Source organism: Coccomyxa subellipsoidea, assembly GCF_000258705.1.
Source record: "Coccomyxa subellipsoidea C-169, whole genome shotgun sequence".
NCBI lineage: Eukaryota > Viridiplantae > Chlorophyta > Trebouxiophyceae > Coccomyxaceae > Coccomyxa > Coccomyxa subellipsoidea.
This window is the reverse complement of record NW_005178031.1, coordinates 1142086-1163607: the sequence shown is the minus strand read 5'-3', so window position 1 is coordinate 1163607 and position 21522 is coordinate 1142086. Positions and strand designations below refer to the sequence as shown.

Below are 21522 nucleotides of genomic sequence, written 5' to 3'. Positions count from 1 at the left end.
AATTTCGGCATGACAGCATGGGGCAGCAGAGCAGCCAGTGCACTCAATGCGATAATGTTTTCTTCATCCAAATTGAAGGCTGTCCATTGTTGAGGTTGATTGCCCAGGATTGGGTGAGAATGGCTCCTTTCTGACATCACAAAGCTGAGTCATCATGCAGGAAGCAGCACCTGGAGGTGGCGAGAGTGCAGACAGCGGATGGGGACGAGCGCGTCGGCATTCTGCTCAACAAGAAGCTTGCTCCTCTTGTGCTCGACGCCATCAGTCAGGCTGCTGTTCGCCTGCAGGACACCGAAGCGCTGCCTCTGCCCCTGCCCGGTACAAATCGGCCTCTCCTTTGCACTGGACATGTCAATATGAAAAGGCACATACCCATGTGTCTAATTGCACGGCATGGCTACCCAATATGCTTCCTGAGAGTGTTGCCGTTCTGCCTTGCTGGCGGCCAGAGGACTTCCAGGCCCGCATGGCTATCCCAGGTGGCATGGTGTTCTTTTGCATGGCTATATTAAGTGATCTTCTGGTTATATTTGCAGGTCCCCCGGCAAGCACACCGGCTGCCCTTCCCTCAGTCCCGCAGCCCCTGGTTAGTGTCCTTTCGACGATTCTTTCTCTTCCTGCTTTCTTGCTGCGAGCACAGACGCTCAATGCTCGCCGGACTCACATTCACTCAAAGCACACAGAATTTGAACAGAACAGAGACCATGAGGCTGACCTCTGCCAATGTCCAATGGAAGTTCTTTCATTATCAAGGCCACATTCTTGCCAATGCCCGCAGGTCCTGCAAGAGATTGGGAATGTGACACCGAGGGTTGACTCGGACGCTGCTGGCATGCTGGAAGGTCAGTAATGCCTCATTTTATCCCTGAAATGGACGTCACTGCAACCAACAAAACATTGCCCGTGCCAGTCCATTATGAAAGTAGCCAAATCTCGTGTCTGTGCCTGCAGAGACCAAGCATAGGAAGGAGCGGCGCAAGAGCGTCACCAGGAAGAGGTACTCCAAGAGCTCTGCTGAGAGCAGCAAGCAGGAGGCCACCAACACTGCCATGCAGGTGCGGACATCCTCCCGAATGGTTCTGGCCTTCTGTTTTCCAATGTTATGTCATGAGAGCCATCAAGCAAGGCCGCACAGCAGTGCAGATGTGAGATGCTTCTCTTATGAATGTGTGGCGCGCTGATGGCACGTGCGCATGCATGCAGCTGACAGCAGAGGACGAGGAGCGGCTAGCAAAGTGCGCCTGCTGGGAGAGCATTGAGCTGCCTCCGATCAAGGTGACCCTCTGCACTGGCTCCACTAAGTGGCCCTGACTTGAACTTTTTGCCCTTTGCACCCTTCAGCCATCTTACATTTCCCTTTTGCCCCATGCTGCATTTGGTGAGGGACAGGATATTTTTTCCCCGTAATATCCCCCTGGTGCCCTGGCAGGAGGGCGAGGTGAAGAGGGAGGTTGCAGCCAAGGCAGAGCCGCAGGCGGACCCAGAGGCGAAGACAGAGCCGCGTGCCAAGGCTGCGCGTGCAGGCCGGAGCAAGGCAGCGCGCCAGGAGTTTGCCAGCGCCGGAGAGACCTCCTCAGAGTCAGAGCCAGGTGACAACCCCAAGCTGTCTGTTGGTAGGTGTTGTGACAAGCCACTGACACGTCATGCGGAGATGACTGCCTGCAAAACCATGACCATGTGGCACGACTTGCTCTTGAGTGTCTCAGCACAGGAAGACTGCCTGCAGCGTCAAAGCAGCAGGGATGCTTGTTTGTGGGCATTCGTGAGACCCTGACAGGTAATGCTGGCGGGCACAGATGAGCTGCCAGGGAGCGACAGCGAGGGTGCATCTGCAATCGAGCAGCCGAAGCGCGGGCGCAAGGCGGCAGGCGCCGCAGCGGATGACTCATCGTCCGAGGAGGCTGCGTCCGACGGCGATGACTCCGACTGCGAGGTGATCGGCGAGGCCGCAACCAAGTCAGGCAGCAAGCAGGCGGAGGCTTTAGAGTCAGCCAGCTGTGAAGCGTCTGAGTCAGAGCCGGAGGCGGCATTGCCGGCAAAGGAAGCTGCATGCAGCAAGGCGTCCTCTGGAGAGGAGGAGCCGCCGGCCAAACAGCGCAGGGGCCGTAGGGCCTCAAGGCAGCCAAAAGGCCGTAGCCAAGGCCCTGCCAAGCAGGCTGGTGCGGCAGACAGCGGCTCGGACGATGTAGCCAAGGTGGTTCTTTTTAACCGAAGTAAAGCTGCCACATGTGGACGGTGCATGGTCACCTGCATGCATGCATGCCCCCAGCTCAAGCGCAAAATCTTTTGCTTGCTTGTCCTGACACGCAGCCAGTTGCATGTGATCTCCTGGCCACCTTCACTGCTGTGAAACAATTGCCCGATGATTTTGCTGACACCAACTAGTGATGGTCCGCACATGGATTTTGTTTAGGTTTTAACACAAATCTGAGTCTCTGTCATCGACTCGTCCAAATTCTAGTGTTCTGAGCTCCCCTGCCCCATTTCCATTTCTTGATGTTGATGTGGGCAGGCCATATCCTATCGCCATCACATCGGCAAGCATCTCCCCAGTATTGGGCGTGCTAAAGAGCTGTGTTTTGGAGCAGGTGCTGACGAACTCGGACATCAGCGAGGGGTGGGTGGTGAAGTGCACCTGCGGAGTGACGGCCGACGACGGCCGCGACATGATCGAGTGCGACACCTGCAAGACCTGGCAGCACGTCAAATGCGTGCTGGGCAAGAAGCGCGCCAAGGCCCTGCCGCCGGGGCAGGAGTTCGTCTGCACCTTCTGCCGCGCTGCTGACGAGGACGCCCCCACCAGCAAGCCCGCCAAGGTGCGCCTTAAGATCTTTTGCAATTTTAATTCCTTTGGCCATCCATTTCAAGGCAACAATGAAAGCCGTTGAGATTACTATTGCTGAGCCCAGCTCTCTTTTAAAGACCCTCTTGCACATGATTGTTTGCAAGGAGGTATTGGAAGCAGTAGGACAGTCGAGCGGGGGAAGAACTGCAAGGTGCTGTGGGACATGCGTGTATAATGTGTCCTGAAGATCATGATCCGTGATGTGTGTGTCCGTGATGTGATGGAGCATGGGTGAAAAGATTGGGCATCACGCATGCAGGCTGCAGGGAGCGACAAGGAGAATGCGGACGTGCTGTCGGCGAGCGCTGTGGATGACAGCATGGAGGCAGCGCCAGAGGATGAAGAAGCCCCGGAGGAGGAGGCCAGGGTCAGCACGCCCCTGAAGCGCAAGAAGGCGGCTGATGGCGGCAAGGTGAGCTGACTTTATTCCTGAAACCCAAGCAAGGTGCCGGCACTGCATGCCAACAGGAAGAACGTGACATGCCTGCTCCTTCAAGATCAAGGTCCTGTTGATAGCATCAGCATTGCCTTACTCTCTGTGTCTTGCAAAGACACAATGACTGCCACTTAGAGCGACTGAGAGCAGTCAGATGTGCACATGTGAGCAGGATGAGCGAGAGGCGAAGAAGGGCAAGCTGGGAAAGCTGGCGCGCAAAGCCGCGCGCCGCGCGGCGCTTGCCGCCCGCGAGAAATCCGCTGCCAAGCGCATCTCCAGCGCCCGGGACGCCGGCGCTGCGGCGGCCGACAGCGACGCACCGGCCGAGGCCGCCACGCCGACGAAGCGGCCGCGCGCGTCGCCGGCGGCGACTACGGCGCTCGAGGACGGCTCGGACGGGGCCGGCAGCCCGGTCAGTCATCTCAACCCTGGCCTGGAACTTGACGTAGACAAAATCACCGCCCTTCCTAGTATTTAGGCCTTGATTAGTAGCTTGTAGTATATAATAATGTACTATACTGTAGGTTATTTAATTAGGACGTAGGTTAACAAGTGCAAAGGTTCTTGCACAGGCGCTGGGGTCGCAGGGCAAGCGGCTGCGCGGGAGGGCGCTGCTGAGCGACAGCGATGACGAGGACGCGCCGGTGCAGCAGCAGCAGAGGGAACGCAGCTTAGCGCCGGAACCGCCGGCCAACGCCGCGGCGGCCGTGGATAAGCTGCGCGAGACGTGCAAGCAGCTGCAGGCCGACCTCGGCCGCGCGCACAAGGCGCAGGAGGACCGGGTGAGTGGCCATTGTGACTGGAAAAGAGTGCAACAATGCTCGCCTCTGACCGAGCCAATCCATACGCATGATGCTGTGTTGTGCTTCGCTTTTAAATAGGTGTCACTGGGATGTTAGGAGTTGCTCAACTTGATGGCATTTTGTATCGCTTTACAGAATGCTGCTGCATAGGTTGTTCACAAAATTCCTTTTAGCCAGATCGGGCAACTCACCATGGTGGTGTGCTGGCCGCAGGTGGCAAGCGCGGTTGCGGATGCACGCCGGCAGGCGGAAGCGGCAATCGAGGAGCGCATAGAGGCGGCGGTGGCTGAGCGCGTGAACGGCCGCCTGATGGATTCCATGCGCAAGGCCAGGGACCTCGGCCGCCAAAAGGCGCGAGACTTTTCCTCCCTGCCCTGCAACATCCGCGGAACTCCTTATAATTACTGTTTGAACGCTGCTCTTGGGAGGCCCTGCAGACATGCTGAGGGATGGGATCCTGCTGTGTCACTTCTAAACCATTGGACTGAGAATACACCAAAATGCCACAGGCGGCAGAGGAATGGAGCCAGCGTTTGGAGAAGCAGCGAGCGGAGAGTGCAGCAGCATTGGAAGAGGCTCGGGCATCGGCGGCTGCGCCAAATGCCTGGAAGTCCGAGAAGGAACAGCTGCTGAGCGCCCAGCGGGAGCTGGCAACGGAGAAGGTCGCACTGGAAAAGAAGCTGGCGGAAGCCGAGACACCAGCGAGCAGCGCAGCAGAGAGCGATGCTGCCGTTGCGCAGATCAACTGCCGGCTGGAGGAGGCCTTGGCCGAGAAGCAGGAGCTTGCCAGGGCTCTGGAGGCCGCCAAGGCTGCTCAGAAAGACATGGATGCTGCGAGGAAGGAAATCCAGGGGATGCAGGCCTCCGCAGTCGCCGACAAGGCAGCTGCCGCGCAGCTGCGGGAGGAAGCCACGCAGCAGGCAGCCGCTGAGCTGGCGCGAGAGCGAGCGCGCCTGGCGGAGGCCGAGGCCGAGAAACAGCGCGCGGTTGCCGCGCAAGCCGCTGCGGAGGCTGAGAAGGAGAAGCTGGCATCCGAGCTGGAGCAGCTGAGGGAGAAGCGCAGGCTGGCCGGGATCGAGGAGGAAAGCAGGGCGGAAGCCGCGCGCGCGGCGGAGGTGGCGGCTGCCGAGAAGGCGCGGCTGCAGTCTGAGCTGGCCGAGGCGGCCGACGCGCGCACCGCGCTCGAGGCCCAGCTGAGCGCACTCGCCGCCGAGCTGCAGGGGCTGCGCAGCGCGGCGGCCGCAGCTGCAGGTTTTTCTTCAGAGCTTAATATACCAGGGATATATTTGCATGTACAACACATAAGTATCGGGTTTGCATGCCACCATGTATGTGTTGGACTTTCTTTCCATATTATATCAGTATTGGTATCTGTGAAGGTGCAGCAACGATTCCTGATTATTCACCTGACAGCACAAGCAGCTGTGCAGATCATTGCATTAATTGCATTGCTGTGTAATCATTGGGCTGCCAGAGAAAGATACAGACCAAAGGCAATCAACTCTCGGCTGTGTACTGAAGCAGCAGGTGACTCAGCGGAGGAGAATGGGACGGGGACGCCAGTGCGCCGCAGATCTCTGGGCGGCGCCGGGCCAGCATCCGCGCCGGCATCGCTGCAGAAGTCGGCTATCAAGGGGGCAACCGGACTGGGCAGCAAGCGCGTCAGCTGGGACCCCTCCTTGTGGCCCTCCAATGACCAGGTAATTAATGAGCTCTTACGTCCCCACACAAAGTAAATTTGCCAAACTCTGTCTGTTGTGATCATCGTTACTTGCCACATCACCTCAGGCTTGCCACATCACCAATACCTGCTTGCTCCATGGCAATAAGAGCAAGAGCGATCAGGTTTCCACTGCCTTATTTCAGCTGGCTGCCAATGGCTCGGTTGGGACCCACGTGCCTGAAGTGGGAAAAGCATGTGATGTGCAGGTTTCTGAGACCCCGGCGAGCAAGCAGCAGAGGCCGATGCTGCAGACTGACGCCAGCATGGAGGAGCCCGAGACACCCTCCGGCCACGAGAAGCCGGTGAGCAGCCCAGACCATCTCTTGAACTCAACATCCACACCCCTTGTGCACAGGACCCCGGCAGGAACACTTCCTCACCTTCCCGCACTCTTCTGCCAGAGATTTCTATTACCCTTGTCTTATACCTGTGACTGGCATGTCATTCAGTCGTGCCGTGAAGCAACTTTGCAAGCCGTGACATAGAATGGGAAAAGCAGCCCACCAGGCATTCACTTGTCTGTAACTCTTTTGACCGTTGAAATTGCCAAATTGTGAAGATTATGAGAAGCAATGCCATGTGCGGTGCAGGGCACGCAGCAGGGAGTCAGCGTGGATCAGGAGCAGCTGCTGGCGTGGATGCGCGGCCAGAAGCGTCCAGTCAGCGTCGATGACGTGGCGGCCGGTCTCGGGGTGGCCGGCGCACATGCGGCAGGGCTCAAGCGCGCGATGGACGGCCTGCTCAGCGAGTTTGAGATCTACGAGACCGGCGTCTGCACCGGGCTGTTCCAGGTCCTCTAGGAAGTTTTCTGGGCTGTATTTTGGACAGAGCTGGAGCGTTCCAGGTCCTCTAGGCAGATTCTGGGCTCTGTATTGGATAGAGCTGGAGCATGTTAGGGCGCCTGATAGCTGTCGAGCAGATTGCTGCTCAGTGGTTTGTGCCGACAGAGTGTCGTGACAGTGATCAGCAGGCAGACGTTCAGGAGGGTGGCGGGTCAGAACCAGGGAACAATTATTTGGTAGGTAGGTTTAGAGCAGGTCAGCTAGGCGTGTCTGAAATAAAGTAGCACATCAGTTCTTGAGTCCTGGCACAGCGCAGCTAGCGCACAGGCAGCTATTAGGTACCTGCTTATTAGGGCTGGTCTGTTTCCTGCTCTTACAGGCTAGAATTCTTGGATCCACTCATATGATTGGAGTGCGCAACTGCAGTGCGGTGCCAGCTAGTGAGTGTGCCGCTTGCAGGATATCCTTCCAGGATCGATCCTGCAACAATCCTAGACACCACTGTCACACTATGGCCATGCTATATGGCATCAGAGCACTAGTTCCGAACAGAGTCTGATGCAATACATCCGGATGATCCATATTGCAACACATGTTGCAATATATTCCAATTGCTGATTCAATGAATATATTCTCGAGATGTAAATTGGTAATATATCATGCTGGGATGAGCCAGAATCTTCTGAAAGTCATACAGGGATTCTTACTGGGACCAATTCTCTAATGTCAGTGCGCCGTACCTTGGATGACGTGCTTCCCAATTGGCTGCCAATTGTTAGCATTAGCATGCATGGGTGCCACAGCCGCCTCTTTTGGCGATATGTGTACGACAAGAAATCTTTCAAAGAAGAGTACGACAGCTGACCAGTGTTTACTACCTCGCGGCGCCGGGCGCTCAGACGCTGTTCGCCAATACCCTTTCGCGTAAGGAAGTCCAATTTGCCTGACAGTGCTAAGACTGGGAAAGAGTCCTACTTCAGTTTGCGGGTCATGGCCACCCTCATGACCATCGTGCTACTCGGCTCTTTTCTGATCTCTGGAGCCGAGTCCCAGGTTTGCTTCCCACGCTTCTCAGACAATATTCCTGGGTGCTGGTAGTATTCAAGAAAGCAACTGTTTAGTGGCATATCCGTCTTGTGCTGAGTCCGTAAGTATGCTATAAGATGTCGGAAGACAGAGACGTACAGCCGCGCACGCTGAAAGCTTTCTCTTATTCCACAATGTTTTGGTCTTACTATCCCTCCTGCACAAGGTTTGAAGGCCTTCTCAAGCTCTTGCAGCTTGCAGCAGTGTGACTCGTCTTTCTGAGTCTACGGTCAAGATACTCTCGCAGCACAGCTTTTCCATGTGTGTGCCATACCATACTATGCAAATTGAGAAGTCTTCTTCTTTAGACTTGTTGCTGGGGGGTTCTGAGACACTTTGGCTGCACTAGAGCCTGCTTGGGATGCCGGTTGAAAGAACATACTAACGGTGCCCGTTGTGTGATTAACTCCTTGCAAAATACCTAAAATGCCATCTTAAGGACAAGCAACTCACTCTTGACTCGTTAAAGTGAGTGGTCGAACATTTTGACACACCACGATGTCAACATCAGTGCTCATAGTAGGGACTCTATTTCGTAACGATAACACGTGCACTTGCCTTTCCTGTGGCCCCTTGAATAAAATTGCGAAGGTGATCACTGACCAACAGCTGTTTGCTGCAGGATGTGGTGGCTGAAGGGTCGCCTGCAAGCATAGAAGCAGCCCTGACACTGCTCACAGTGAAGGACAGCACAAAATCCGTCCTCCTGCAGACCACTCAGAGTGCTGTGAGCTTGGTCGCGGCGGCATCAGGCACCCTCACTTACAACCCCAATGGCACCGTCCTGGATGGCAAGGACTTCACGGACTTCCTTACAGCTGGGCACAAGAACTCAGCAGTCACCGGTAAGCTCTTCTGCCTTGTCTTGCACACCATGCACCTTCATCAGTCTGCCCATTGTTCAGGAGCTGCTCGCCATGAATGGGGCACCAGGATCTGGCCCAAAGAAAAATTGAGCTGCAGACTGCTGGAGCTCAAAACAGCAGCAACTTTACAGGAAGTACAGAAAAATGTACTTGATCAAGCGAGTGCCTACTGATGGACCATGTCTAGTTTACAGAAATAGAGAGATGTGGCTGATAAACTGACTTTAGGCTGAATTTCTCATTTGCATGCCACTTGGCAGGAGTGCAGCTGCAGAGTGGCAGCTACAGCGTCCTGCCCTTCTCAACTGATGCCCACGTATATCTGCTGTGCTCTGGCCGCACTGCACCCTTCAAGATCGACATCTCAGGGAGCTCCCTGTCCTTCACGGTGCGGCCATCAATCGATCTCATTGACGCATATGAGGTTCTGGACACATATTTTGCTGTTGCCCAGCATGCCAGCCTTTCCGGAAGCTTTTTTCAACGTGCGCCCATAAAAACTTGCAATTAGAGCGGTCCGCACGTAGGCACTTGCTTAAGCAATTCCTAGTTTCTATCTTCATCTATCTGTGAATTTGCTGTTGTTTCGAGCTCCCTAGCACCTTTTTTTGCAGCTCATTTCACATTTGGGCAGGCCCGACTGTAGGTGCTCGTCTAGATTGGGCGGACTGAAGAGAATATGGGACTTACTGGGGCTAAGGCAGGTGTGTGGGTGTGCACAGGACGCCGGGATTGGGGGCATTGTGCTGGACAGCTGCAACGGGGTGACTCTGACCGGGCCAGCCAACATGACCTACGTGCAAGACCAGTGGCCCTTTGGCCAGGGCACCATTCTGGCAATCGGCTCTGACAACCTGAACTACACCATCAAGGTTTGCAACCAGCCCCATTATTAACCATTACTGCCTCTCTTGAATGTCTTAACCCTCCAGTTGAGCTGGGTGCGAGTGGTTGAGCAGAAGTGACTGTCTATGCTGCAGTCGTCAGATTATGGAATTCTCCTAGTTTGCATCAGACCCAACAAAGTTCTGCTTAGCATCAGATCAACTGGCGTGCTGGCTTGTGTGCAGATTCAGCCGGACTTCCTGCCGGCCTGGCAGCGCATAATCACCCGGTACAGCACAAGCTACGCCGGCGGGGGCGTGGTGTATGAGAACGGGCTCGTGCTGCCACCATACCGCGATGGCACAAGTCTGTCCCAAATCTCCTTTGGACCTTGTCATTTTTCTCTCTCTCTGGTGCACTTGCATCGATGCTGTTCCACAAAAGGCAACAAATGCATGCCCCATTCAATGATTGTACGTAGTCAAGTGGAGGGTGTTGTGTGCAGATTTTGTGGTGGACTTCAGGACTGTGCGGCAGCTGAGCTATGACACCTACTCCATGTATCTGCGCCAAGACCCGGGCCTTATCAACGTCAACAACACAGTCGTGGTGAGCATTTCGACAAATCTGTGATCTTGTGCACGCTGGGTGCATGCTCAGGTAGCCCCAAAGGGAACGCCTCTGCATCAAGCACACCTTGGTTGCAGTCAGAGAGGGTCACATTCCCAAGAGGAAGAAAAATAGAATTTTGGCCTCCAGATAGTCAATGTGGTGAACGGTGGTTTCTCAGAGGGCAAAGTGTCTGTGCATGGGCAGATCACGCAGCCGACTGACAACACAGGAGTAGCAATGTACAGCTGCATCAACGTTGTGCTCATGGACTTCAATCTGTTCATGGCGGCTGGATTTGGGTTCTACGATGGCACACCCAAGGGCAGCAACACCCTCCTGTGAGCCATCTCCCTCCTAAATCCCCTAGCTTGTAAGCCAGGTTTCCTTAAGAACCCATAAATCCCCTTCAGGCAGGCACACTGAGGACTCAAAATTCATTAGAGTCCCCTGAGGCACGAAAGCAAGGCTGCACAGCTTGCTTGAGCCACACAAGCTCTTGTAGGCTGTCACTGTTCGTGCTCTCCAGAGATTTACCTGCTCATGCATGCCAGGCAACACAAGATCTGGCATTGCAAGATTCGGGAGTGCATATTGAGGGTGTGTCTGTGGCTGCTCAGGCGCGTGAACCTGACCCCCACGGCGGGAGCGCTGATGTCATCCATCCACGACGGCTACCACAGCACCTCCGCCAAGGCCGGGCCCTCCATCACCTACTGCCGCTTCGTGGGCGCTGGCAAGTTCCTTGACTGCACAGACTATGGTCAATTTTTTGGGTTGCAGCAAATCGGCCTGACCTCGAGCTCTTCCACTTTGTTGTGGTAGCATATATTGGAGCAGCCTGATTCAGTACTGTGTGACACCCAGATGGGGGCATGCAAGGGCAGTCTGCATGGTGAAGCTGATTCTTGCTCTTTACTGCCAAGCTGAGCAATTGCAGTCAAGCGGAACAACAATCTGCTTCCTGGCAATTCAAAACTCTGCATTTCAAACTTCTGATGATGCGGAACCTGCAGGTGACGATGCTATAGCAATCCACGGGCGCATGTACACAGTGGCAGCCTCGCAGCAGAGCCAGAGCACACTCACCCTGGGCTCTAACGTCATCAACAAAGATGAGCTCAACACCGGCGACTCCATCAACGTGTACAATCCGGCAGGCAGGCTCCTGGGCAGCGCCACTGTGTCGACCATGACTGCCACCACTGCGCCCGTGCCGGCCACCACACAGGACCAAGTCTTTGGAGGCACTTTTGAGGGCTATACCTACTACAAGGCAAGCATGCAAGGCCAACCTGCCTGTCAGTGGGCCCGCCCCTTTCAAACTGTGAATTTGTTCCTGACATGCACGCAAGCAGAGGAGGTCGCAACTTCAGTCAATGAATGGTGGAGTTTGTTGCTTCATTTGTCAGTCAAAGCCTTGGTGTTGCTGGTTGCACCACGAACTTTGTAGGCATCGTCCGTGTGATAGAAGTGCTCATGCATTGGTAAGCAGCAGGCTGATTGCCTGTCTCTGTGCGATGTGCCCAGGCGAAGCTGACGTCCTGGCCCTCAGGCTTCAACGGCATGCCCTTCAACAGCTTTGTCACCGTCCCCTCGCGCAGCGGCAACAAATACAGGTGTGCACCTCCTATTACGCAGCTGAGCCCAATAGTTACTGCATGATCACGACCGCAACTCTATGCACACCCATGCAATGCCATGCCCTGCTTGGGAAATCTCGCACAGTTCCATGCATAGCGTCCTGCACACAAGCACCACCAATTACCTTTCTGCACATTTACTCAGATGGTTTCTTGCATGCTACACCAATTGGGAAATCCAGGCAGCCTTAGAGGCTGGAATGTTGTAGTCTCTCTCTAAGATCTCGTTCGGCAGCTCACGTGTTGTGTGTCTGCTTAGCCTGCTGTACAACTACATCAGCAACTGCCGGGGGAGGGGTTTTGCGCTGCGCGCGAGCACCGGAAACATCAGCTATAACACCGTCGAGCATGTGGCTTACCACGGCATTGAGCTCACCCCCAGCTTTGGCGCACGAGAGGGCGGCTTCATTCGCGACACTGTGGTGAGCCTCTCACTCCTCTTTGTATTTTGAAAAGGAAAAACAATACCTTTGCTGCCACTTGCTCCTGCGAAGGCTCTCCTTCCAACGAGGTGGATGTGCATATTCAAGGAGAAAGCATTGCAAAGCATCCCAACCTTTGCAGCAAGGCCAAAACACCTGCATGTGACTGAGCAAGAGACTGATCAAATTCAAGTGATGACTCCTTTTCTCCACGAGCTGAAGCTGCCTATGGCCTTCCTGATCCTGTTTATAAGATAAGATGAGTTGCTCACTGCCAGTGAAGACATGTACAGAGCCAGGCTTGTCTTAGCATCTCTGTACTTCATGTGACTAACAGACATACTGTAGTGATAAATCTAAAACCCGCACCCTCGGCGGCGGGAGATTTCTCAAAGCAACTTTTAGGGGTCTTCCTGACTTCAAATAAACCAGGGTCATGCTCCATTGGATTGGGCTTGTCCAGAGCTTTCCGAATCTGGTCTCAAAATTTTCATAGGTTTTATATTTTGGGAGAAAGGGTCTTACTTATCCACCCTTTTTGGCCCAAATATAATTATCTATTGCGGGTTTTAGAATGACTACTGCAGTAAGGTTCATCTGGATCTCAGGGTCCAGAGGTCCAGAGAGTACCGAATGTGCAGATCATCATAACGCTCAAGTGATTCTGCTGCTTGGCAGGTGAGCAACAACGTCATAAACAACGAGGCGCAGGGGATCACGCTGTGGGCCGCCACAACGCCGGACCACCCTATCCTGTACAATGACCACGTCAACGTGCAGATCCTCAACAACAACATTACGGGGCCGCAGGTCGGCGCGCTCTTCATCACAAGCGCAGCCACCGTCACAGTTTCCAACAATCGCTTCCGCAACATCATGTGCAGGTGGGTGCAAGTTAGTCATGCCCTGCATGTTACAGGCTCTGACATGCAGAGCAGCCCATGGAACAGTGTCACCTCTGTTGCAATGTCCTTTACATGCATGCTCTGGGGGCATGTCACCAAGCGCATGTGGAGCATGGACACGATAGTCATGCTGGAAGCAGTACATGCTTGACTGTACCTCCTGTCCTATGTTCTTACAATTCAAGGATTTGAAGCTTGAGAAGGTTGCTAAGTAGGTGTCTGCAGCTCAGAAGCCTGACTCTGGGCCTGCATATTATGCATGCAGCTTGAGACTGTGTCTCTGATGCGGCATGCACGTCAAAGCAGGCTTCTGCAGCTCCCCAGCAATGCGGTGTCTCAAGGCTTTCAGTCAGCATCTCACTGATCGATGCGCTTGTCATGCATGCATGCAGCGCGGAGGACAGCAACACGCGCCAGGCGAATTACGAGGTCGCCAACACTCCCATCCAAGTCTTCAATGTCAACGGCATCACCTTCCGCAACAACTCCTTTGCCACCGACGCCGGCTGCGCGCGCAGCCAGGCCAACTACGCGGCCCCCATTTACTTAGTCAACGTCACCAACGTCGTCGGCGTCTCGGCAGCTTCTCCCGGGGTGTCCAGCTTCCAGACAGCTGCCGGCGGTGACATTACCGCGGCAGCTGCCCCAAATCTGCAGCTGGGCAGCGCAGAATCGGGTAGCGGGGCTGCGGGGGCGTTGCCTGCCGCCAGCCTGCTGAGCTTTCAGGACAGCGCTGGAACGCTGACCTGATCGCCCAGCATGCGATCTCCAGAGCTGTGGAAAGGGTCCAAAGTGATTCCCCTTTCCAAGGGAATTTGCAGGGTCCATGGGCCGTCACACCTGCTGGGGCTTATGCCAATTGCCTGGGGGAAGAAGCAGTATGTGTGTACGGCCCATGCAAGATGTTTTTCCCCGCTCTGGATTTCCACATTCAAGCTGATGAACTTCGTGATTTCATGCATTTCATTCCACCTTCCTCACTGGTTTACAAGCGGCTTGTGGCGGGCATGCGCTCGCTCGCAAGCTTTTTTTTCCTTGTTTCCTTTTGGCGGGTGCTAGAGGATATGTCTTGCCTGCAGCGTTTTAGTTTGGTCTTTCTGTAGTAAAGGCGCACAGCTGCGACGGGTGGAATCTTTTCCACCATTTTATTCAACAACATTGATATTTTCAACTAGCACCTAGGCTGGCAAATTGCAGTGCCATGCAAGGGTGCTCTTTGGCCGACTTTAGGCATTTTTATATAAGTTTCAAGGTTGCCATGTGTCTACCGCTGTGTTGGTGAGAGTGCCTCTCATTGACTGGTGGTTTGCTGGTTGAAAGCCATGGCAGTGTTTTATCAATCGTGTGTACATAATTGGCTCTCCATAATTTTAGCTGAGTCTTTTGATGATCCCACAAATTTTGCACTTTTGCCTTTTGTACACTAGGATGCATTTTTATACTTTCAAAATATGGCATGGTGCTCAGCAAATTGGCGCATCAAAAATGATACAGCTATAGTCATGTGTGCAGCAGCAGCAACAACTTGTTTGAATGATGCGAAACACTTGTCAATGACTATGCGCCACAGCGGGTGGGAATGGTAGGGCAAAGGTTTCGTTACAGTGCAGACGCAGATCTAGCTAGTGCGCAAGATCACAACGTGTAGCTTTTGGCAACCGGGGCAATAAGAGCCACATCACCAAAGTTCAACAGCTTTTTATACCAGTTTGTCTGGACAGTTTATAGCGATATGGCAGACAAAGTGCCAACAAGGGAGAACCTCAGGCTGTGAGGTTGGTCACAGGGATTACACAAAATGATGATGGATCTGAACTTTCCAAAAGAGTGCTTTATTGGTCATGGTGACTTGACAGTTTGAAGAAATCTGTGCTCAGATAGAGGCTGGGAATTTGACTGACATGCTATGGCCCCAGACTGGCGAGCATGGTGGCATTGGACTGTCAGAGTATAAGTTGAATTTTCTGCGAGAACCAGCTGGCTACATAGATGCCATTATTATGTCACAGGTATACTATGACTGCCACGCTGGCAGCAGGCCAAAGAAAGTGCCAAGGAGCATCGGAGATGTCCCTTGGCACTTCCTTTTGCCTCCAAAAAATGCACAAGCGGTTTTCACTGGGACCTTGGCCGGTACCGGTGGATTTATGCAACGGTGTTTAGACAATTGGGCATAGAAAGTGAATGATGTGGCCCAAGTTGGCTCAAGTGTAAAAGGTCAGAAGACAATCAATCAATTCGTCACGATCAGTGATGCTTTTTATAAAGCTCCTGTCAGCAGCCTGCTGCCGGTGTTACCCCGGTCATGGCAGTGATGACTCATCACTGCCATACTCATCATGACTATGAACTGATCGAATCACTTTATAGTCATGATCATGATATTGACATTTAAGGTTTGAAGGGCCGTGCACCTAGGTCTCTGTCACCTAGTCTTGATCATCTGGCAGACAGTGCAACTGCTTGAGCTCGATATAGATGCTCCAGTTATAGCTGACGTCAACGTGGCATACAACATGCAGCCAAGATTTCGTGACTTATACAGTAAAATTTCTTTTCAGTAGGCGAAATTTCGGTGCACCGTGCATGACGTCAAAAAGTGCATGCAAAAATTCCAGAAGGGCCAGCAGCCTTCCTCTGAGAGTCTGCCATTGGCAGACTGCAAGAAGGGAATAACGGCAATTGTACATTAGAGTGGCTTTTCCTTACAAATCATAAAATAGCACAGATGCATGCAGCAAATATTCCTCAACCCCTTTCTAGAATCTTTTCCGGGGAGATGACGTTGCATCTGGGGTTGAACTTCAAAGTATTACCGCAACAGCTATTCAATAGAAAGCCAAGCTCGGCCCCTGTCTGTAGAGCACTGCACAAGACATTTGAAAATGTTGTGTATATCAGAATGCCACTGATGCGTGAAAGTCATCGCTGCAGCCGAAGGATTGCTTTGTCAACCTTCCATGTATGGCAACTTTTCTTACTTTTGACATGCAGCTGCATTCACACCGCGGCTGGTGCACGGGTATGCTAGCATACTTTCTCAACAATCTATAATAAAAATTTTCCTGACTTACAGCCTGGGCTTCGGAATAGTACATAAAAAGATGTTGCGTTGACTCCCGTTACAATTCTTCGAATTAAGCTCAAATACCGGCGCAAGTTGAGGTGTGAAGTGCGCCAAGCTGCATATGAAGAAGAAATACTGCCCTGCAGGAGTTTTGGGAGATCCCGGCACTTGCACCAGAAGCAGCACGAGCCGGAGATCCTGACTTCAAGTCTTTTGCCAATAAGGCCGCAAAACTCCTGAATACAGCCCACAAGAAAATTCCAAAACAAGCGAGTGGCGTGGTACAGTATGTGCCGCAGAGCTCTCTTATAGATGGCACAGATTTTTCCAACTTTCTTTCCGCTGCGCAGCAGAATGCAGCCGTGTCAGGTGTTTCACGCTCGATACTTTCTCTCTTGGAGCTCAATCAGTTGTTTATTGTGGTCCTGGCATCCGAGTCGAATCAACGGTACCATTGTATGTGAAGTTGCAACAGGATTGTGGCACCACCCATTGTGTTTAGATGGCCAGAAGATGTCACTTGAGGACACTTGATACCGCAGTATGTATGTGGGGATCATGGCTCGCTGATTTTTTGTGCGATGAGGGGCAGCGAATAATGTGTCTGATGCCCACAATGCATGTCATCATGCATGTATGACATGCAGTGCACTGGTGCAGGAGTAAAATTGCAGCCTGGAAGCTACCAGGTTCAGCCGGATTCGGCGCTCGAAGCGCACATTCTGGTGACCTGCCTGCAGACGCGCACGTCTGCCTTCGAGATAGACCTTTCAGGCAGCACCCTCGTCTACACGGCACGCACCGCCACCCCTCTCACATTGCCCTCTACTCTATATGCCATACTAATTACTAAAATTCTGAGTAATTCGGGCAGTGCCGGCCCAGTTGGTTCTTGAAGTGACACATGTCAAAACAGGTCTCCGACAACCTGTCTGGCCTAGTGCTCACAAGTCAAGGGATGTCTGATCCATTGAGGCTGGGAGCATAGCAAAGCATGACGTGTGTGCGCCGTGTGCAGAATGCGCTGGTGGGAGGAATATACTTGAACCAGTGCAGGGGTGTGACGCTGCATGGACCAGCCACCCTCACATACACCCAGAGCCAGTACCCCTACGCGCAGGGCACCATCAAGACTGTCAGCACCGACAGTCTCCAGTACAACATCCAGGTCAGCCGTGCATTATGTCAATCATGCATCCAATCTTGTGTTGCTGAGAAGGCACGGAGGCCGCACTGCAGCCTCTTGAGCCGGCGAACTATAGCGGCAGCCTGAGCTGTTGCGGATGCGTTGAGTTGAGTTCACAGCTATCGCCTGCCCACTGGGTGGCATGCCCTGTTTTGCATTGCGGAAATCGGCTGCGGGTGGCGGGGGCCAATACTGAGCCCACGTTTGATTGGGCCTTACATCAATCTGGCAAGTCCAACAAGGGGTGAGAAATTGGTAGCCTTCAACTGCAGCCTGTCTGCAGGCGGACCTTGCTTGTGGCATAAAAAAGGTGTCATAATAAATTGGCTGCATGTGCATGCAGATACATGCAGACTTCTTGCAGACGTGGCAGCGCATGCTGGTCGTGTTTGCCAATCGTGAATCTGGGGGTGGGGTGGTCTATGATGGCGTCACGCGCCTCACACTGCCGCTAAACAGACGTGGCACTGGTGAGTAACCACCCTCTTCCTCGCCTCATCAAACTACTGTCCATCAAGTAGACCGAAGCAATATAATGCTCTGCCAGATGTGTGGTAGGTGACAAACAGGGTGTAGCAGGCCTTTGAGCTTCACCCCCTGCGAGGGCTCATTTATCTCAGTAAATAATTTCTGCTGTGACTGCAGATTTTGTGGTGGACTTCAGCAAAACGATCCAATTGAATGCAAACACCTTTGCTGTCACGCTTGTGCGCTACCCTGGAATAATCTATGTGAATGACTTGGTCGTGGTAAGCCTAACATTTACTTTGCACCCTGTTCAGACTGCCTTTCTCAGAGTGCCAGTTCCGTCAAGTCCTACTTTTGAGTCTGCTCTTGTGAGTCTGAACATCTTAGATATCCTTGATACTAGCAGAGTCATTCACTGCCTGGTACTAGCACGAGTGGCATTGATGCCAGGCCGTGGGCATGCGCAGGTCACACAGCCGACAGATGCTGTGGGGATTGCATGCAGCAGCTGCAGTGGCTGCACTGTGAGGGATTTCATTCTGCCCACTGCTGCCGGATTTGCCTTCTATGACGGCACCCCACCGGGTGGCAACACCTGGCTGTGAGCCCTCAACCTTCAACAGCATGCACTCACCTAATTGCCACCTCTGCTCTGACTCTCTTTGGTCCGCCCTATTTTGAGGAAGCACATGAGAATTTAGGGGATTGCTGTTATGCCATGCCCAATTGCAACTCATGCTGGATAGCTGGAGCCTCCTCTGCTTGCAGACACCTTTCATCCCTTGTTTAATGCGGAGAACCTCTAGGATTTGCAATAAGGAACAGTCTTGCTTGATGCAGGAATCTGGCTTTGGCGCCTTCCAAGGTCCCAGGAAGTGATGGCCAGCTGCCACTGATGTCATCCATCCATGATGGCTTTCATTGCACCTCCGGCAAAGTTGGGCCCACAATCAACAACTGCCAGTTCGTCTCCACAGGTGCAGCATCCAGCATCCTTGGTGGACTTTGAACACTGATCTTTGGTCCGCCCAATCTAGAGGAGCACCTGAGAATTTGGGGCCATCTTAGTTACGGCCTGACCAAGTGCAAAAAGCAGGGGCTAGAGAGCTCGAACAACAGCAGATTCACAGATAGATAAAGAGTAGAGACTAGGAATTCTTCAAGCAATTGCCTACGTGTGGATGACTCTAGCTAGTCCCAATCTAGAGTGCCACCTGTGAATTTGAGTAAGAATACTTCAAAATGTCTACGTGCAGACGACTTCATTTGTGCAAGTCTGGGAATCTGAATAGATCAGCCTAGCTCATGAGGCAACAAGCATTATGATTATGAGATATGTGTGTGCACGATCAGGGGACGATGGAATTGCAATCCATGGCCGCTTCTCCACTGTGGTGAAAGTGATTCGAGAGGAGGGTGCTCTCATATTGGGCGCTCCAATTCTCAATCCTGGCGAGCTCAATTCTGGGGACACGATAGTAATCTACACTCCTGATGGACGCAGGCTCGGATCCACCAGTGAGCTCTCGCTGCACCATTTCCTTTTTCTGTTTGGTAACTGTCCAACAAGCGTAAATTTTTCAATGTCATGGTGAAACATGATGTTCCTGATCTGGATCACCCACAATGAAGGGTCAGCAACAGTCATGAGTAAGCCAAGCTGAATCCGGGACCCTGCTGATGTGTACAGATGTTGTGAGCGTGTCTGTTGTAACGGCGCCGGTGCCATCCTCAACATATGACAATGTCTTTGGTAGCGATTACAGCCGGTACAGCTACTTGAAGGTGCGCCCAGAGTGCCGAATGTGCAAAATACCCATGCCCCTGATCTTGACTGGTGCAGGAACACAATCATCCTTTACAGTTAAGAACTCAAACAGAAGTCAAACTTGCTTTGGACATCACATGAGGTGCTCAGGCTGAAGTGACCTAGACAGCTCAACAAAAGTATGCATGTTGCAAGATGACGCATGGAAGAGTGGAGACGCTATCATGATGCAAGGCATTTGGAAGCATTCTGAAGGTGTATGTGTGTTCAGGTGATTGTGACAATGTGGCAGCCTGGTTTTGTGGGCATGCCTGCTGGCAGCTTTGTGTCGCCGACTAGCCGCGTTGGGAACAATTACGCCATCACCAACTGCTACATCTTCAATGGCCGCGGCCGGGGTCTAATCGTGCGAGCAAGCCAGTCGTTAATTCAGGGCAATACCATCATCCACATGACAGATACCAGCATCCATATGGCACCGGGACTCGACTTCTCGCGGGAGGCAGGCTTCAACGAAGACATGTTGGTGAGCCTTAAGAATATATATGACTGGGATAAAATCCCTCTTATCCCAATCATTAATGCAATAAATAATATTATTCTTGGCATTATTCTTTGTGATACATGTGCTTGGAGACTTGGGGGTGCACTGGATATTCAGCATGATCTGTTTGCTGCTATGAAGCATTGTGACTTTAGCAGAATTGCTGCGACACTTCAGATGGTGCCCTCCTCTGCAGAGCAGTTTTGTCTTTAATAAATTTGGTGTAAAGAAAGATCACTCCTCAATTTGTTCACTTTGGGTACAATTGAAGTTTTCGATTCATCATGCAGGTGAGAGACAATTACCTGGAGGGCGAGCAGCAGGGGATCATCCTGGGAGCAAACTTGCATGGGAGCACTCCCTTCATCTATGCCGACAACTACAATGTCCGCTACATCAACAACACGGTTGTTGGCTCTCAGACAAGCCCGCTCACAATCACCAGCTCCGGCAACGTTGTGGTGCAGAACAACCGCTTCATCAACATTCTCTGCAGGTGAGACCTTGGCCTGTATCTTGCATGTCCACTTGCATGTGCACTTTATTCATGCCATGTGACACTTGAAACAAGTACCGTAGGGGTGATAAATTTACAACTGTTGCATTTAATTACCCCAAAAAATATCGCATGGCGTCATGTGCAGTGCGACTGTGGACAACACGCGCGACTACCCATGGCAGATCCAAAAGGTGGCGTTTCAGCTCGCTAATGTTTACGGGATCGTCTTTTCCGGCAACTCCCTCACGTTCAACAGCGGCTGCGCCCGTAGCCAGGTAATTTTACCATTCCCACCCATTGTCATGTGAGGATTTTGAATCCACGATTCTGCAATAGGCCCCTGGTCTCATCGTCGAGTCAAAAGTACATGTAGGCTGGGCTCGGCAGTGTACCTCCTATTTTTTAGGGTTGTTCTGAAAGCTTTGCATCTTACATGCACAAAAGGCACAGAGCAGTCGAGATAGATATAACACTGATCTGTCATAGGATGGGCATTTGAAGCCTGCAATCAAGGAGCTTTAATTAAGTGTCATGACTTTTGTCGCAGACCAATTTGAATGCGCCGGTGTATCTGGTGAATGTCACGCACATAGTCGGCGCAGTCAACCCAACCATGAGTGTCGCGGGGACAATTGTTGTTGGCACAGCAGCTATTCAGCAGCGGCCAGCAGTGGCTGGCATCCAGCCGGCTCCAAAGGACTAGCGAGAGCGCCAGCAAGAACAACGCTGACAAAATAATTTTGTGGACGTGACTTTGGGCCAAAAAACATGATGTCTCTGCAGATCCATGCATGCAAAAGGGATGGCTTGCAAGGCTTGGTTGGCGTGGTCACAGGATTTCATCTGAGCACCAGTTGGAAATAAAGCTTTGAATATGAAAAAGTAATTAATAATATGGAGTCGCCCTTGGGCCAAAGATGCAGGGGTGCTTTGGAATCCTGTTCTTTTGTCCGAAAGCTTTGTCTAGTGCTTCTGTACATGTGTGCTGGCAGCGCTTCAAGCTTGGTAGCTGCAACGCTGCCAGCTAAGTTTTTCACATACACGC

At 52.5% G+C, this 21522-nt stretch overlaps 3 protein-coding genes across 3 annotated transcripts; all 3 read left to right on the top strand.

Moving 5' to 3' along the window:
* Positions 1 to 17: 17 nt before the first annotated feature.
* On the top strand, positions 18 to 7248 carry COCSUDRAFT_66934 (hypothetical protein; the record flags this gene model as incomplete). The annotated part of the gene is made up of 17 exons (XM_005646018.1): positions 18 to 37; positions 161 to 318; positions 537 to 586; positions 779 to 842; positions 952 to 1055; positions 1204 to 1275; positions 1430 to 1613; positions 1797 to 2194; positions 2589 to 2816; positions 3105 to 3257; positions 3454 to 3693; positions 3854 to 4063; positions 4298 to 4435; positions 4594 to 5335; positions 5609 to 5784; positions 6014 to 6109; positions 6398 to 7248. The coding sequence occupies 17 exons, from the start codon at positions 18 to 20 to the stop codon at positions 6605 to 6607; spliced, it is 3243 nt and encodes a 1080-aa protein (XP_005646075.1). The 3' UTR covers positions 6608 to 7248.
* Positions 7249 to 7579: 331 nt separating this feature from the next.
* Positions 7580 to 13695, top strand: COCSUDRAFT_56745 (hypothetical protein; the record flags this gene model as incomplete). The annotated part of the gene is made up of 13 exons (XM_005646017.1): positions 7580 to 7642; positions 8298 to 8520; positions 8802 to 8929; positions 9264 to 9413; positions 9612 to 9732; positions 9872 to 9975; positions 10183 to 10316; positions 10596 to 10738; positions 10992 to 11212; positions 11506 to 11594; positions 11878 to 12040; positions 12719 to 12924; positions 13338 to 13695. The coding sequence occupies 13 exons, from the start codon at positions 7580 to 7582 to the stop codon at positions 13693 to 13695; spliced, it is 2103 nt and encodes a 700-aa protein (XP_005646074.1).
* Positions 13696 to 16653: 2958 nt separating this feature from the next.
* Positions 16654 to 21180, top strand: COCSUDRAFT_56744 (hypothetical protein; the record flags this gene model as incomplete). The annotated part of the gene is made up of 12 exons (XM_005646016.1): positions 16654 to 16797; positions 17031 to 17180; positions 17542 to 17668; positions 17844 to 17947; positions 18134 to 18267; positions 18507 to 18643; positions 19020 to 19184; positions 19357 to 19451; positions 19706 to 19960; positions 20269 to 20474; positions 20623 to 20752; positions 21025 to 21180. 12 exons carry the CDS (start codon positions 16654 to 16656, stop codon positions 21178 to 21180), a joined length of 1803 nt encoding a protein of 600 aa, XP_005646073.1.
* Positions 21181 to 21522: the final 342 nt, after the last annotated feature.